The 19467-nt window shown below is 25.3% G+C and overlaps 1 protein-coding gene across 4 annotated transcripts in view; it reads left to right on the top strand.

Moving 5' to 3' along the window:
- The window catches only part of LOC107443510 (cytochrome P450 2B11), a 45932-nt gene that overhangs the window by 8846 nt on the left and 17619 nt on the right, over positions 1-19467 (top strand). Inside the window, exon 1 of one of the 4 annotated variants that reach the window (XM_087165305.1) lies at positions 10783-10817. The exons of 1 other annotated variant lie outside the window; for it this stretch is intronic. Coding sequence is in view for 1 of the 3 variants with exons in the window: in XM_087165302.1 (XP_087021428.1) it covers positions 18628-18717 (90 nt within the window). In the remaining 2 variants the exon portion in view is untranslated. Of the gene's footprint in view, positions 1-10782; positions 10822-18489; positions 18718-19467 lie in introns of those variants that run through there. 2 more of the 4 variants (XM_087165306.1, XM_087165302.1) reach the window with 2 other exon arrangements.

The raw sequence follows: 19467 nt of genomic DNA, 5'->3' as shown, positions 1-19467 counted from the left end.
CTGCTCTTAATTAAATGCATACTTGAGCCAAAAATAGATTTAAGAACAGGATGTGGCTTTTAAAAGTGTGAGAAAGTATTTCAAATAGAATAATTAATTAGGAATAAAGTAGGAGTTGTTTTATAGCAAAGAAACTAACGTAAAAAGATAAATAGAAGCTTTTTATGTTACATCCCCCCTCGCCGAAAAATTTTAACTAACATCAAAAATATTTTTTTTAAATTATCCCTTTGCAGAACTTTCCCTATGATGACACAATTAAAATAAAAAAAAATAATAATAATATTTGTAATATCAACAAGGTATAAAGTAACATGAATCATAAAAAAAAAAAAACACACACACTACTATTAAAATGAAGTGTTAGATCTCCATTTTCAATATTTTTTTGTGATTAAGTTTTTTCAGTCTTTCTTGATAATCACAGTAAATAAAGTTATTATTCATACTAATACAATTAAAATAAACTTTTCACTTAAGACAAGAAAATCTATAAAAATTTCCTAAAAGATGTAAATATTCATATTCAATAACAAGAAAGATACAAAAATATGAAAATGCAAGTGATATGAGATATAAAAATACAAATTGACACTTTTTATCAAAAAAAATTTTCAATATAAAATGTAAAAAAAATTTTGACACAATGGTCTTTAATCTGAAGTTTAAGACTTCAGTATTTTTATTTCAATGAGATAATAAAAAGTTTGACACTTGGTCTTTAATCTGAAGTTTAAGACTTCAGTGTTATTAGGGGAAATTGTTTTGTTGGATTAGGGGCTGTATTCCCCAAAAGGAGGAAAACAGTCCCTATTCTCAACAATAATGTGCTGGAAGATCCTAGATTCAACAGATGCTTAAATATTAATTTCTTTGGTTTTCACCACAGAGAAAAACTACCATCGCCCCATATCCTTTTAGATTGGGTAAACATTGAACTTGAAGAAGAAAATTTGAAAGGTCGGATCTTCCAGAAAAAAGGGGACCACATGTTCATTGAACCATGTGTAATGTTGTCATATTCGGTGTTTTTAATTTTATTTTAACATTGAAAAATCATTAAATGTAATATAAATATATATAATTATTTCTATTATATAAACTATCACATGTTTTTTATTCGTGACATAATTTCAGTTTGTCAGGTGGGTGGTACCTTCGCAATTTTGATATATGAACTATTTCTGTATTTTCTTTATTATGAATATTCTTTTTATTTATTTTGTAATTAACATCAGAAATTTTTTCAAGAATTATAAGTAGTATATAGGGGGGGCTACAGGACACTTTTGCCCTTCCCTATATACTACTATTAATTTCCTATTTTTTATATTAAAAAAATTTAAAATAGGCCTATATTTTACATTTTTATATGAAATATCAGCATATTTAAAAATTCTTATTTTTATATTAATAATTTTTATTTTATTAAAACCTTATTGAAAATATCGTTTTTTATTTTACATGTAATTCATAATCGTAATATTTATTTTTACCTTTAAAATCAAAAATATATTTTCCACTATTAATTTTTCTTATAGCTTTATCAGATAATTCACCATGACATTTCGAGAGATAAAAATCTTTCTCATCATTGTCTACTTCTAATCTAGCTATAATAGAGTCACCGTATTTTGTATTTATTTTTCTCAGTGATATTAAATTATATTTACCTATCTCGAGTTCATTTAATTTGTATGTTTCAGGAAATCGTTTGAGGTCATTAAATTCTTCCATTTATTTAAGAACATTTTTTGTAATATAATTTCTGTAATACATGCACTTGTATAACGAACATTTTACTACCTATAAATGGAAAGTATTGAAAAAGAGAGAAATAAAAAGTTGTTAGAGCAATTAAAAAATGATCTAAGATTAGTTAAACTACAATCAGAAATTAGGAAAAATAATGAAATAAAATTAGAAGAAGATATAGGAATACAAAAATCATTAGCCGATTTTCACGAACCTGTACTTCATCAAATGGAAAAACTAGAAACTTCTAGACAACAAAACTTGATAGGTATAAAAGATGCTGTTGATAATTTATCTTTCACTATGAATGAGACCTATAGATCTTTACCTCAGATAGAGAATCAGTCAGAGGAAGATTATACTGAAGATGTAGGAAGTATGTTTTTAAAAATAGATATAGACAAAAATTTAGATAAAGAATTATTAGAAGAATTAGAATTTGAATTACCTTCAATAATGTGGAATAAAACTGATGAAGATATTGAAGAAGTTATTAAAAGGGCAAAAGCAAAAAGAGATCAATTTAAAAGAGAAAAAGGAAATGAAACCAAAAATAGAAATTTAACAAACAACAAAGATGAGTATCAGAAAAGGATTGATAATGCTGATTATAAAATGAATATGATGAAAAGATATTTAGAAGCTTTATCAGCTATTAAACAAGGTAGACATTACACAGGAAAAGGTTTAGAAGATAAACTGAATATCTTAGTTGATTTGACAGATAAAATTTGTAAAGGTTCTAAAAGTAAAAAATTGTATAATAAAACTGTAGATTTGTTGGATTTACTTTTAAGAGAGGGAACTATGACAAACGATCAGGTAAAGGAATACTATGGAAAATTTCTTAGTATATAAATGAGTAATTATATTGTAAAAAAAGTATACTTGAGCGACAGTCAGATTTCTAAATTGAAATCAGCTTATAAAAATGGTGAAGAACTTAGTTTACAAATAGATAAAAGTAAAACACCCAATTTTGATTTACATTTAACAGCTACACAAATTAACCAAATTGATAAAGGTAAAAGAATTAAAATATCAAAGACTCAACTGAAAAAGAATGGAGGGTTTTTACCATTTTTAGTACCTTTACTTTCTACTTTAGCATTAGGAGCAGCTAGTGGAGCAGCTGGTTGGGGTACTAAAAAAGTATTGGACAAAATTTCTGGATCAGGTAAAAAAAAAAAACCTTGTGGAAAGGGAGTCTATCAGCCATGGGAATATCCAACAAAATGATTGAAAACAATATGAAAAATGAAAAAGGATTTAGAGGTATATTTACTATAGATATGTTACCTAAAAAGATAAGAAAATTTGAAAACGGAATTATAAATTTAGATGTATCTACAGGTCCTGGAACTCATTGGGTTTGTTATTATAATGATCCAAAATATAATTTTGTTGAATATTTTGATCCTTTTGGAGAATATAAATATAACAATAGAATAATAAAAAATGATTTTCTTCCTCAAAACATACTAAGTTATTTAAATACTTCTGGAAAAGAAATTAGATATAACGATAGTTTTTTACAAAGTCCGAGTTCTGTAACATGTGGTTTCTATTGTATGAAATATATAACTGAAAGAAATAAAAATAAATCTCCTATTGAAGTTTTATATTCATTTACTCAAGAACCTAGTAAATTAAATGAAAAAATTGTTCTTTATAAATGAAGTATATTATATTAGATTCGAAAAACGTAGATAAATCTGAAGATTTCACCATTGAGTATTCGAGACCTTTTCATTTTACAGAGATAGCTCTTCAGTCTTTTTCAATGTATATTTCATGGAATAATATTACGGAGAAAAACAATAAATTTTCATATTTTGATGGAGTCAAATGGACAGATTTCATTATTCCAAATGGTCATTATAGTATAAGAGGTTTGAATCGTTATATGGTAAAATATTTTGGAAATGATTCACCTATATTATTTGGAATAATAGAAGAAAGACAAAGGTTTAGTATTAAACTCGAGAAGAATTATAAAATTGATTTATCTAAAAGTGAATTGTACAAAATTTTAGGATTCGAACCCAAAATATATGAAGAGGAAGAGCAAGAAGGTAAATTTATTGCTGATATAGCTAATGGTAATGATAATATTTATATTCACTGTGATATAGTGGATGGTGCTTATATAAATCAGTTTCAATCTCAAGTTATTTATTCTTTTACATCATCAAATCCTCCTGGAAGTTTATATACTAAAGAATTTGATAAACTAATATTTTTTCCGGTTAAATCTGATTCTATTAATCGAATTAGAATGAGAATTACAAATCATAGAGGTGAACTAATTGATTTAAATAAACAAGAAGTACAGTACAAATTTATTGCTAAATAAATGAATAAACAAAGATTGTACAGAAAGAGTAAAAAAATACAAGGAAGAGGCTTCTTTTCAGACTTTATAAGTCCTATTGTAGAAGAAGATCTTGTAAGAGAAAAATTGAATGAAATATTTTCTAAAAATAAAAAACATGGTACTGGATTGAAATTTTTTATTCCTAAATAAATGGATAAAATTTACGATTTGAAAGACACTAGTTATTATTATAATAACGACGTTGAAAGTTTTGAATATAGAGAATTAAAAAGTGAAAATAGAAATAATATTCATGAAAATGCTACATATAATTTCTTTATCAATGATACAAATGCTAATATTTTATATTCTGCGGGATATCTGCAACAAGAATTAAAAATTGTAAAAGGAGATGGAGGTGTAATAAGTAATGAAAATGTTACTCTAGTGAATGGAGGAGGTCTCATTAATTCAAACAGGTTGATTATAGGAAATACTGAAGTTGAATCCACTATAAATTATAAAGCCATTATGAATCAAGTATTAGGGATGATACACTTCACCCCTGATTATTCAACATCGGAAGCTACTAACATGTTCTTTTATGTAGATACAACTGATTCTGTAGATAGAAACAATTTCAAATATAATGGAAATCTGATAGATACTACCAAAATAACTGATTTTTTTAAAAACCTTAAACTAAATGAAAGTTTTAATGAAGGATTTTCAAAAAGATGTAAATTTACTAAAAATAGTCAAACAGTAAAAATATGGATTCCTTTAAAGTATATATTTGATTTCTTTAACGAATATAAAAAAGTAATGACAGGTTTCCAAGTTAAAATAGAAATTCAGAGAAATGATAGTAAAAATATGTTGTATACAGATATTCAAAATCCAGATTTTAAGGTTCTTGTTGAAGATTTATCACTTTGGTTACCTTATGTTAGATTTAAAAATTCCGCATCTGTAAAATTCAATGAATTAAAATTATCAAATACTCCTATAGAAATAAATTGGGATCATTATAACATTATCAAATCAAATGTATTTTATAAAAATTCCAGTGGGTCTTATTCTATTCCTGCTACATCTGATGAAGTTTTGAGTTTATATGTCATTCCTCAATATGAAGATAGAAATGAAAACATGAATCAAAATAATATGATGTTTGATCACTTGGATATGATAGAATGTTGGTTAATGATTAATAACATTAAAGTTCCCACTGTAAGTTATATGATGGACTTTAATAAAAATGATTATAATCGATTATATTATGTTCTTTTAGAATCAGGAATGAATAATATAAATTCTGAAACAGGTTGTATGATAAACTATTCAAATTTCAGTAAGTATCCTATAATTTGTTTCAACTTGGCAAACCATGAAAATTATACAAACTTAAGTAATTTAATGATTGAATTCAATTGGAGGTTGAGAAATAATACTACTAAAAATTATGTTTTTTACTTTATTTTGAAAGAAAGAAACAAATGCTCCTTGAATATGTCAACTCAGGATATAAAAATGATTAAAACTCTGAAAACATAAAGGATTTTTTCTATTTTAATAAATGGCTGCTTATTATCCACTTTACGACGATGAAATAAAAGAAGGACCTTTAGGACCACCAGGTGTAGGATTTAAATTAACGAATGATGGTAATTATGATATGGAAAGTAAACTATTAAAAAATGTTTTACATCCTCAGGAAGATAATGATTCTTCAACTAAAAAATATGTAGATGATTTAAAAAATAAGTGTTTGATTCGTAATAACGGTTATTTTAATGCTAGAAATAAATGTATTAGAAATATAGCTACTCCTCTAGAGGACAATGATGCTTCAACTAAAAAATATGTCGATGACAAAAGTTTAATACATGATGAAAATAATTTTGATGCTAAAAATAAAATCATATCAAATGTAAAAGAACCTGAAAAAGAAGGCGATGTGGTTACCAAAAAACATCTTGATTATTATTGTATACTGTGGGATAAAATTAATAGAAGTTATTATGCTCACAACGAAAGAATATCGAGTGTAAAATGGCCCATAAATGATACTGACGTTGCCAATAAATATTACGTTGATAATAAAACTTTTTGCGCTACCACAGATAGACTTGTTCAGTTTACAGGTGTGGGTTACAAGACTTTTGAATTCAACGAAACTACTTCAAAACTTTTAGATTCAAACTTAAAATTATCACAAAACATGTATATGAAAATTACAATTTTTTTAGCCTGTGACAAAATGAATGAAAAGCCAAAAATACGTTTAGAAAAAGTGAAAGAAGTACTTCTTGATAAAGAGATAAATGTTAATGAAGATTCAATAACTATGTTTGCGTATGGAAAGTTAAATGAAGTTTTAACATTATCAGTGCTAACAGGAGGAGGTTGTAAATTAAAGCCTTATTTACATATTGAAAAGATAAATTTTTCTTCTTAATAAATGGCCAATGAAATTAATTGGAACGACTTTTCTAGAAAGAAACTTTCAGAAGATGTAATTATAAGTTTAGCAGATTATTTAAAATGGGAATATGTGTTTCAATTTTCTGAATTATCTGAAGTTTTAATCGAACGATGCCAAATGATTGGTATATTATTTCTCAATATCAAAAACTCAATGAACCTTTTATTGAAAAACATGCCTCTGATGTAGATTGGGAAAAAATATGTAGATACCAAACCTTATCTATCCGTTTTATTGAGAGACATTTAGATAAAGTGACTTGGTATGAAATATCAAGATTCCAAAAATTGGATTTAAGATTTATAGAAAATTATTCTGACCGTTTAAATATGAATGTTGTATCTAGATATCAAAAATTATCAATGAACCTTATAAGAAAATTTCAAGATTATGTAAATTGGGATTATATTATACAATATCAAGATATTGATAAAGACTTTGTAATAGAATTTGTTTCTAAAATAGATTTCTGTCTTTTAATAAAAAATAAAAGTAATATATTACCAGAAGAATTTTATAATTCAAACAAAGAAAAAATAGTTTGTATACTTCTTGCGGAAATTTGTCATAATACACGAGTACCGCTATATGAACCATTAAAAGAATAAATTATTTTAAAAAAATTATTTTTATTTTAATAATAGTTTTTACTCGTAGTAGATTATTTTTTACTCGCAGTAGATTATTTTTTAATTAATAAATGTATTCTAAAATTGTAATTAAAGACTATAATGAACCAGATGAATTTAAAGATCCAAATCAACATCCTCTATTGCCTATACATCCCTTTAGATTAATCATAAATGGTTCTTCCAACAGTGGAAAATCGAACTTATTAATCAATTTAATTTATGACTATTTACACTTTGATAGACTTTACATGTGTACAAAAGACATATTTGAATCTAAGTATGAAAAATTACAAGAAAAATACATTCAATTTACAGATGTAGAATTAGAAGATATTCAAAAATGTAAAGGTTTAAAGAATAAAAAAGAAGTTTTGAAAGAATATAAAAAATTTAAAAAAGATCAAGTTTTGTTTTCTTCCAAACTAGAGGATTTTATTACCGTAGATGACTTGGATTCTTCCTATATGAATTTAGTTGTATTTGATGATTGTATATGTGAAAAAGATCAACAATCTATAGAAGAATTTTTTATACGAGGAAGAAAGAAAAATACATCCCTTATCTATATAAGTCAGTACTATTATAAAATACCTATAACCATCAGAAGTAACAGCAATTATTTTATATTTTTCGATATGAAACAAAAAGAAATTAAACAAATAATACGAGAAATAGATGGTCAATTAACAAAAGAAGAATTTAATAAAATGTATAAGAACTGTATCAAAAAACCATATGATTTTTTAGTTTTAGATTTAGTCAATCCTAATATGAGGTACCGAAATAAAGAATTTATGTATATATAAATGGAAGAATATTTAGAGAAAAGAATTTTTATTCACAGAAAAAGTTATAATTTCTATCAAAAGATTAGTATCGCACTATCTATGAGTAAGTTTTTATTTAGCGCATCTGGCTTATCTGGTTTTATTTTAATCCCTTTATCAGCTTTGAGTTTAGGAGCTGGCGTTATTGAAGTGGTTGACAGATCTTTAAATATATCCGAAAGAAAAGAAGAATATAAATATACTTACAAATTTTATAAACAACTACTGAATTTGTTTAAAGCCAATACATTAACTGAAGAAGAAATTCATAAAAAAGAGGCTGAATTTATTCAAAGTTTGAAATATTTTCCTTTAGAGAAATACGTTAAAAAAACTCAATTGAATGGCTACAAATACATATAATTTTTTATTACCTATAAATGACGTGTAAAAGTAATATATTCAAAGTTGGAAAATTAAGTAAAGACGGAAAGTTCAAGTTTTGTTGTAAAGAATGTGGTCAAAAAGGATCTGGCTTTATCAATTCAACAATTAATAATTTACCCTTTGAAATGCATTTACCAGGACATCAATTTACAGGACCTGGAACACAATTATTACATGGAAAGAAAAGATTAAACGATGATTTAACATATAAAGAATGGAGTAAGCCCATTAACAGAGTAGATGAAATAGCATATAAACATGATGTTTGTTACCTTAAAAATAAAGATACTAAAACTAGAAATGATGTATGTGATAAAAATATGATAGAAGAGTTAAATACAATTCCAAATCCTACAATCAGGGAAAGAATAGAAAGAGGAATTGTTAAACCTATTATCAAAGCCAAAAGAACATTCGGTATGGGTATGATTTATTGTTTAAAATGTAAAAATTTTACTAATACTAAAGATGTTTATGAAGAAACTTCTAAAAATGGAAGATTGACGAGGAAAGGTATATGTGAAGTTTGTGGATCTAAAAAAAGTACTTTTTTAAAGAAAACGGGGTCATAAAAGCAGTTTATTATGATCCCGAAAAAGGTTATTGTGGTATCAATGAATTAAAAAGAAAAACAGGTTTATCTCAAAAACAAATTACAGATTTTTTACATGAACAAGATGTTTATACTAGACATAAACCAATTATTCGTAAATTTAGAAGAAGGAGATGTTACGTTTCACATATTGATGATCAATGGCAAGCCGATTTATTATTTATAAAACCATTTAGTAAATATAATAGTGGAGTTAATTATATTTTAACAGTTATTGATATGTTTAGTAAATATGCTTGGGTTATTCCAATAAAAAGAAAAACAGGCGAAGAAGTATCAAATGCTTTCAAGTTAATATTTAAAGAACGAATTCCAGAGAAACTACAAACGGATAAAGGTACGGAATTTATAAATAAAGATACTCAAAAATTATTCAAAGATAATAATATTCATTGGTTTACTACTGAAAATGTTGAAATAAAATGTTCTATTGTTGAAAGATTTAATCAAACAATTAATGGAAAAATAAGAAAATATATGGCAGCAAATAATACAAATAAATACTTAGAAGTACTAGATAAATTAGTTTATAATTATAATAATTCTTATCATCGATCTATTAAAATGACACCCTCACAAGCCAGTCGGACAGAAAATGAAAGTATCGTATACAATAATTTATTTTCTAAAAAAGAAATAAAGAAACCAAAGTTCAAAATAGGCGATAAAGTTAGAATTTCAAAATATAAAGAAACATTTACCAGAGGTTATCATCCTACATTTACAGAAGAAATTTTTATAATATCTGAAATATTGAAAACAGATCCTATAACTTATAGAGTGAAAGATTTAAATGGTGAAGAAATTAAAGGAACTTATTATGAAAAAGAATTAGTAAAATATAATAAGAAAAATGAAACATATAAGATTGAAAAAATAATAAAAAGAAAAGATAATAAGTTATTCGTAAAATGGCTAGGTTACCCTGAAGAATTTAATAGTTGGATAGATGAAAAAAATATTATTCTAATTTAGGAATCATTTTCAAATCTTTTAATTTTAAATGATTATTTTCTTTTATTCTGTTAAATAAATTAATAGCATTCGGATTATATTGAATTTCATGAGCTATTTTTAAATTAGGATATCTAAGTTTTAAATCTCGTATAGTTTTATTATATAAACCTCTTTGACATCTAATAACATAATAATGATAATCAGAATCATTTTTATTCTTTTCTATTATTGTAAACATGTTTAATTTTCTAGGTTGAGATGTTACGTCTTCTTTATATTTTTCATTTTTTATTTTTAAGTCATTCATTTTAATTTTTATTATATCTAATTTCTTTTGAAGTTTATCATTATCATTAAATTTATTAGCATAATAATTAATTACTACATCGTTTACTTTTTTAGAAAATTCAGGTGAAATCCAACATTGTAATTAAATCCTTAGAAATCCCATTATATTTTAATTCTTCTACCTTTAATTTCATAGTCTCTAGAGGGCCCGAATTCGGGCCTTCTAGGATTTTAGTTAAATATAAAATTAACTCTTTAGATTCTTTATTTTCTAACCACTTTTTAAATCTTTTACCTCCTGATTTACATAGCTTAGAAGCATTGAAATATCCAGTATTTTTATCTATTATTAATTTAAAATCTCCAAACAATCCATAATAATAACTATCTTTAATTTGCTCATAACAAACATTTTTATAAATGCTTTTATTTCAAATCAGTCGAGCAACAAATGATTCATCGAAATGACGTCGTTTCCTTCTAGAAGTTTCTACACGTTTCGAAATCATTTTACTTCCGTGTTTCGTTCATTTGAGTTCAAATCGTCGAAGGAGTAGGTTATTATATTTAAGATTTAAGTTAAGTAGATTATTCTTTTCTTTTTTTTTTGTATTTTCAAATTATTTTTCCTGCATGTTTTTTAATTCTTATTGTATTTTATTATTCTGAAAATGAATTACTTATAGTTTTATTAAACGAATTACTTAAATATTTCTTATTTTAAATTTTCTTATACTAATTATTCTTATTTTAAATTTTCTTATACTAATTATTCTTATTTTAAATTTTCTTATACTAATTATTCTTATTTTAAATTTTCTTATTTAACGTAAAGTTTCTGACTTATTTAAAATAAAAAATTATATTATTATTATTATTTATTATTATTATTTTATTTATTATTATTATTTATTTTTTATTATTATTTTAGACTTTATTTATTATTATTATTTTAGATAACTAAAAATAATAAGACTTTATTTTCTAAGTTTATTAATTTAAAGATTCGATCTGTTGAATTAACTTTGTAAAATTCCTTTAGTCTTAATTGTTTTAAAAAAGATTCGGAAAAACTGAGGGGAAGATATTACGAAAGAGAGCCATCTAGATGGCTGTAATGATTGCGTAATAAGGCCTGTGACGTAAGAGAGCCATCTAGATGGCTGTAATGATTACGCAATAAGGCCTGTGACGTAAGAGAGCTTGGCTCTCATAGGAATTGTGCAATAAAAGCCATCTCGGTGGCTGTGATTGCGCAATAGAAAGAAAGAACACATATTTAAATATTCTTTTAAATAAATGGAAAATGTTTATACAGAGATATTTAAACAAATTAAGAATAAAAAAATAAGTTACGATTCAGAAGAAGATGAATATTTTTATGACACGAAAGATTTTGATATTTTTTTAAAACAGAGATACAATTCGAGAATTAGTTTTTTTAAAAAGTTAAAAAGAAAATTGAACTTGGTTTTTACAGTTGAAGCAGATGAAATGTTTTTAAAATTTTTAGATTATATGTATTTTAAAAAGAGTTTAAATTATAAATATTTTATGAAAAAGATATGTGAATATTATAATATTTCTAACAATATTAAGTTAGGTAGTCCTAAAAAACAAAACATTTATGATGAAATTTGGAATTCGTTTCTTAAAGAGACAGAAAAGTATTTATAAAAACTCCATTTAATAAATGGAAGATAAATTTTGTTGCGATTGTAAGACTTTGAAATCAGCTGACGAATTTTACAAATATAAAAAATATTTATTTAAAAGATGTATAGATTGTGATCTTAAAAGAAAATATATATATTATGAATGCGATTGTGGCAAAAATTATACTTATTCACATAAACAAAGACATTTTAGAAGTAATTTTCATATAAAACGTATGAACTCCTTTTTATAAAAGTATTTATAAATTTTCTTCCTTATAAATGAGTAACATGACAAAGGAGTTCAAACACTTGAGTAATGTACTCTCAACTTTCAGTATTAAAAAACTAAGAGAATTGATAACTAAACTTAAAATTCCTATCCTGACTGATAAGAGATTAAAATCAAATATTATTGAATCAGTAGTTTCTTATATCAAAAGTACAGGAAATTATAAATCTGTTTTATCAGATTATTTAGGATTGGATGCTTCTTATTATATGGAAAACAAAACTAAACTATTTAATAAATATCCTAAGTATAGAAATGAATTAAAAAAAGTTTTTGATTCTTATAATTTAAAATATAAAGATGGTAAATTTATACCTAAAGAAGAAAAAAATATAATAACTGAAACTAATTTAAATGCTTTGTATAGGCCTCAAAAAATAAAAGATAAGGTAAAAGTAGAGGTAAATCTTAAAAATTTCTTTAAACCAGATTATAAAATTATTGAATTCAGAGGTCAATATATTGAAAAATATAAAGTTTATAGAAAACAATATAGAGTGGTAGGATCTAAAATTTTACCTGAACAATACTATAATATTTTAAGAAATGTATTTAAAAGGGCTATTGGAAATATTACAGGAAAAGTAGATGTAATTATACATAATCCTAAATTAAATGTACCTTTTCATGATAAAATGATGTCAACTAAAACTGCTTTTAATGAATACATTGATAAATTATCCAACCAAATTGAATATAAAGAAATCGATATAACAGAGTGTATATTTGATTTTAATGTCATCGAATTACCTCATGGTGGTAGACACAAGGCTTTAAAAATGTATTCTGAAACAGATCCAGCAAAAAAGAAAAGTATTTGTCAAATAAAAAATGATGATAATATATGTTTGGCTAGATCAATTGTAACAGCTTTAGCTATCCAAAATCCTGAACTGTTAAGTGATAAATTATGTACTGAAAAATTATCAAGTAATGAAATAATTTATATTAAAAAAGGTCGTGTTTTACAAAAAACATTAGCTATAAAATTACATGATGTATGTAAAATTCCTTTAGAAGTGTGTAGTTTAGAAGAAGTTAAAATATTTGAAAATTTTTTAGACATTCAGATCAATATAGTTTGTAGAGAAAATGGTAATGAAATTATATATAATGGTGATTATAAATCAACATGTATTTTTATATATAAGAATAGAAATCATTTCGATGTCATTACATCAATGACAGGATTTTTAGGTAAGAATAATTATTGTAATTATTGTAAAGTGGGTTATAAACGTTCAAATCAACATAAATGCCCTTTAAAATGTGATAGGTGTTTTGTTAAAGAATCTAATTGTGAAGGAGAGGAAATATTTTGTAAAAAATGTAATCGGAAATTTAAAGGAAAAGGTTGTTATAATAATCATAACAAATTTTCAAAGAAAAAACCTAGTGTTTGTAAAGTTTTATGGAAATGTTTAAAATGTAAAAGAAATATTAATAGAGAGGACAGAGACCCTGATGAACATATATGTGGTGAATATCGTTGTAATAATTGTTGGAAATGGGTTATAAAAGGTCATGAGTGTTTCATGAAAAATGAAAAAAGTAAAGGAGGTGTATGTGAAGATAATTGCGTAAAAAATGAATGTAATAAAAAAGAATGGTGTGAAAAATGTAAAGATGATTATACAGAAAAATACTTATTTTTTGATGTTGAAACCCAGCAAGATACAGGAATTCATGAAGTGAATCTAGTTATATGTCATGATTTTCATGGAAACGAAACAGAATTTAAAAATGAAAACGATTTTTGTGAGTGGTTATTTGATGGATATACAGCTATAAACGTTGGATATACAGTTATAGCTCATTATGGAAAAGGATTTGATTTTCAATTTTTAGCTAAGTATTGTTTTAAAAAACATATAAAAATATTCACAATTTATCAAGGAAATAAGTTAATATATATGAAAGCTGATGAGTATAATATAAGGTTTATTGATTCTATTAATTTTACAATGTGTCCACTTAAAAAATTTCCTAAAACATTTGGTTTAAATGAACTGGCCAAGGGTTATTTTCCTCATTTATTCAACAAACAAAAGAATCAAAATTATATTGGTAAATATCCAGATAAATATTACTATGGATATAATTATATGGTTAATGAAGACAGGAAAAAATTTGATAAATGGTATGATTCCATTAAACATGAAACCTTTGATTTCCAAAAGGAATTTATAAAATACTGTAGATCTGATGTAGATATTTTAAGAAAAGGTTGTATAGAATTAAGAAGATTATTCTTAGAAACTGTGAATGTAGATCCGTTTAAATATGTAACTTTAGCTGGTCTATGTATGGCCATTTACAGAGATAAATTCTTGAAAGAAAACACAATAGCTATTGATGAAATTGTCATTCAAAAAGATCAGTACAGTAAAAAATCAATAGCTTGGTTAGATTACATATCAAAAAAGGAAAATATTAATATACGCCATGCTTTGAATGGAGGAGAGAAAAAATTACAATTAGGTGAAAAATATTATAAGGTAGATGGATTTTATAAAAATACAGTATTTCAATTTAATGGATGTTTCTGGCATGGATGTAACAAATGTTTCACTAGAACACAAGTAAACACTGTTAATCAAATGCTCATGGAAGATTTATATAAACGAACTAAGAAGATCAATAAAAATATAATTGAAGCGGGTTATGAATTGATAAATATCTGGGAGTGTGATTTTGATAATAATAAGGATATGAAACAATACATGAAAAAAGAATGGAAGAGAGATTTTATAGAACCTTTAAATCCTAGAGATGCTTTTTATGGTGGAAGATGTGAACCTACCAAATTAAAATATGAAATGAAAAGTAATGAAAAAGGTAGATATATTGACGTATGTTCTTTATATCCTACTGTAAATTATTTTGATAACTATCCAGAAGGTCATCCAATCAAAATATTTAATCCTAAAAAATACGATGAAAATTGGTATGGATTAATAAAATGTAAAGTACTTCCACCTAGAAAATTATATCATCCAGTATTACCTTATAAAGAAGAAAAATTAATATTTTCATTATGCAGAACTTGTTCTGAAACAATAAAATGTAATCATTTCAAAACCACTTTAGAAAAAAAGAAATGTGAAATTTGTTACGAGATAAGAAATTCAGAATGTAAACACGATGATAGCGATAGATGTATAATCGGAACTTGGACTACTGAAGAGATCAGATTAGCTATTAAAAAAGGATATAAAATATTGAATATTTATGAAGTGTGGCATTTCGAAAATAAAACGAATGAACTGTTTAAAGAATACGTCAAGACGTTTTTAAAAATAAAATTAGAAACATGTGACAAGTGGAAAAATAATTTCAAAAATGAAGAAGAGTATAGAAAAGTAGTTAAGGAAAAATTAAGTATTAATTTAGATAAAATTGAAGAAAATCCAGGTTTAAGATTCATAGCTAAAATATGTTTAAATTCTTTATGGGGTAAGTTTGGTCAAAGAAATAATACGAAACAAACTGAATATGTGATGGAAATTGAAGATTTTTATAGAATTATTCTAAATGATACTATTAAAGATTTGAATATGAATTTTTTAAATGACGATTGTGTGGAAATGAGTTATAAAATGAAAGATAAATTTGAAAAAAATAACTTCAATACTAATATATATATAGCTGCTTTTACAACTAGTTCTGCCAGAATTAGATTATATGAAATGTTAGATAAATTAGGAGATAAAGTACTTTATTATGATACAGATAGTATAGTATATATAGACGACGGAACCAATAAAATTGAAACGGGATGTATGTTAGGAGAATGGACTGATGAATTGGGAAATGATAAATATATTACATCTTGGATAGCTGGAGCCTCTAAAGATTATGGATATAAATTAAATGATAAATCTGTACATGGAAAAGTAAAAGGTTTTAAAATGTCTTATCAGAGTGAAACCATATTAGACTTTGATAATAGGACTAAAATAATAACAGGTGAAACAGATTGTTTAGATGTAGAAATCAATCAGTTTAAAATCGAAAAAGATAGAAATATTTCAAGTATTAAAACAAATAAACGTTATACCTTTGGATACGATAAACGTAGACTTTTAGATAATTATGATACTGTACCTTTTGGCTTTTAAAAAAATGTTTCTTAATAAATGGATAAGATTACAGTCATCCTAAACATTCAGGGATTTATTTTTCCCAATCGTAAGATTGTAAGAGAGATAGGATGGGTTCATTTAAATTTACCAATCGGTGAGGCGTATTTACACCTAATTGTGAATTGAATGATCAAGAATTGAAGATTGTGCGTAAATGTACTTCAGAAGTACACGGATTAAGATTTAATAGAAATAAGAATAGTTTATGGATAAATCATCAAGATTTAAAAAATTATATAAATAACCTACATCAACTATATGGTGGTACATTTGCTTATAAAGGAGGTATTTTAGAAAAAGAGATATTAGATGAATTGAATATACCATCTATTGACATTGATGTACCTAAATGTACTAAAATTTTAGGACCTGGATGTTCGTTATACAAGTGTATGTATTACAGAAATTATATTACAAAAAATGTTTCTAAATAAATGGAAGAATTTAATGACCTCAAACGATTTCCTGAAACATACAAATTAAATGAACTCGAGATAGGTAAATATAATTTAATATCATTGAGAAAAATAAATACAAAATACGGTGACTCTATTATAGCTAGATTAGAAGTAGACAATGATGAGAAAGATTTTTATCTCTCGAAATGTCATGGTGAATTATCTGATAAAGCTATAAGAAAAATTAATAGTGGAAAATATATTTTTGATTTTAAAGGTAAAAATAAATATTACGATTATGAATTACATGTAAAATAAAAAACGATATTTTCAATAAAATACAGGATTTTTAATAAAATAAAAATTATTAATATAAAAATAAGAATTTTTAAATATACTGATATTTCGTATAAAAATGTAAAATATTGGTCTATTTTAAATTTTTTTAATATTAAAAATAGGAAATTAATAGTAGTATATAGGGAAGGGCAAAAGTGTCCTGTAGCCCCCCCCATATACTACTATTATATATGGACCGGAAAAAGTTGGGGTAAGTTTCCTAGTATTGGGGTATTTAAAATCTTCATACATTACAGTATCATTTGGGGAAAATTCAATATGAGTGAATCTTGCATCATAATAAATTTTATTTTTTTCATGATATTGTTTAGTTCTTTCAACTGCAATTTTCCTTGCTTCTTCTACTGGTGGATAAATTTCTTCGGATAAAGGATGATTAAATGGGACTGTGCCAAACATTAAAAAAGCTGGTGGGAATTTAGTTACTGAATGTGGAGTTAAATTGTATTCTTCGGTTACTTCTTTTAATAATTTAGGCCAAGGAACTTTTTTAGAAGAATCATTAATTTTACATTTTAAACGTGTTACAATGGTTTGTCCTAAACGTTCATTTCGGGTCTATGGGCTGTAGTTAACAATTGTTTGATTTTGCTATGTTTAAGAAATTTTTTAAAGTGGGAAGAAGTAAACGCGGCATTTCTATCACTCAAAATACTTTTAGGGGTTTGAATTTGAAAAATTTGGTGCAAAAAATTTACATAAGTTTCCGTAGTTATTGATTTAGATGCATAAGACCACATATATCGAGTGTGATGATCAATTACTAAAGTTAAATATTTTTTAGTAGAATTGTAATAATTAAAACCACCTACACTATCGATTGCAATTATTTCAAAAGGTTTGTCAACTGGGGGCATTTCCTGAAGTAACCCAAATCTTTTCTGTCTAGGTTTTTTATTAATTTGACAAGTATGACAATGTTTGTTAAAATTTGAAATGTCCAAAGTAATATTTTCCCAATAGTAAACAGGAGTAAGCAAATTAATGGTTTTTTGAATTCCCGGATGGCCAAATTTTTTATGAGTAATTTCAAGTAATTTATGCCTTAAAGAAAATGGAACAACAATTTTGGTAAAACCCTTTTTACGTAAACACAAAACATTATCTATTTTAATAAAATTCCCAGTTAAATTATCATTTTGTTGGGCTTCGCGAATTTCATCTAATTGCAAAAGATGTGAAAAATGGTTTACATTATTTAAATCAACATTACTATTGTTTTCAATATTGTCAGGAATATCACGGGATAACATGTCAGCTTCAAAGTTTAAGGTGCCTTTTGTGTATTTTATATCATAATCATACATACTTAATAGTAAAGACCATCGGAACAATCTACCTTTTAGATTTTTAACATTTTTTAACCAAACTAAAGCCGCATGATCTGTATGTATGGTAAATTTATTTCCAAATAAATAGTGATAAAATTTGTTTAATGCATCAACAATAGCAAGACATTCCAGTTCTGTGATTGCATAATTTTTCTCATAGTCTCTAAGAGAACGAGAATGGAATGCTATTGGATGTAAGACACCTGAAACATCTGGCTGTTTCAAAATTGCTCCAACACCACTTTGACTTGCGTCAACAAAAATATGACATGGTAATTTAGGATTAAATATTTTCAAAATTGGTTTACAAACTAAAGCATTTTTTAAAAATTCGAATGCTTCTTGACATTTGGGAGTCCAACACCAGGGTATATTTTTCTTTAAGAGATTATTTAAAGGTGCTCTAAGTTTAGCATAATTATTTATAAATTTGTTATACACATTTATTGAACCTAAAAATCGTTGAAGAGATTTAACATTAGTTGGAGGTTTCAAGTTTTTAATTGCTTCAATGTTGTTGTTATCAGGAGTTACTACACCATTAGATATTTCATATCCCAAAAATTGAATTTTAGTTTGAAAAAAAGAACATTTAGAAGCTTTTAATTTTAAGTTTTCAAATCTACATATTTCAAAAATTTCCTTTAGATGATTTAAATGTTCTTCAAAATTATTAGAATAAATTATGATATCATCAAAATAGTTAGCTGCAAATGAAACTTTATATTTAGTGAGTATTCTACGTATTGTTCTTTGAAAAATACTAGGGGCGTTCTTCCACCCAAATGGCAATCTTAACCATTCGTATAACCCACTATTGGTGACAAAAGCAAGTTTTTCAGTGTCCTCAGGGTTGATTGGAATTTGCCAATAACCACTTACCATATCAAGCCTACTAAAATAAACACTGTTCCCTAATTTATCTATAAGAGTTTCTATAAGAGGTAATGGTTCTGCATCCGATTTAGTAATTTGATTTAATTTTCTGAAGTCTATACACAATCTACTTTTTTTATTTTCAT

This window comes from Parasteatoda tepidariorum, chromosome 6 (assembly GCF_982258835.1).
Source record: "Parasteatoda tepidariorum strain Cologne lab strain chromosome 6, Ptep-v5.0, whole genome shotgun sequence".
NCBI classification, from domain to species: domain Eukaryota; kingdom Metazoa; phylum Arthropoda; class Arachnida; order Araneae; family Theridiidae; genus Parasteatoda; species Parasteatoda tepidariorum.
Note: the sequence above shows the minus strand (reverse complement) of the source record. Positions and strands in the feature narration are given on the sequence as shown.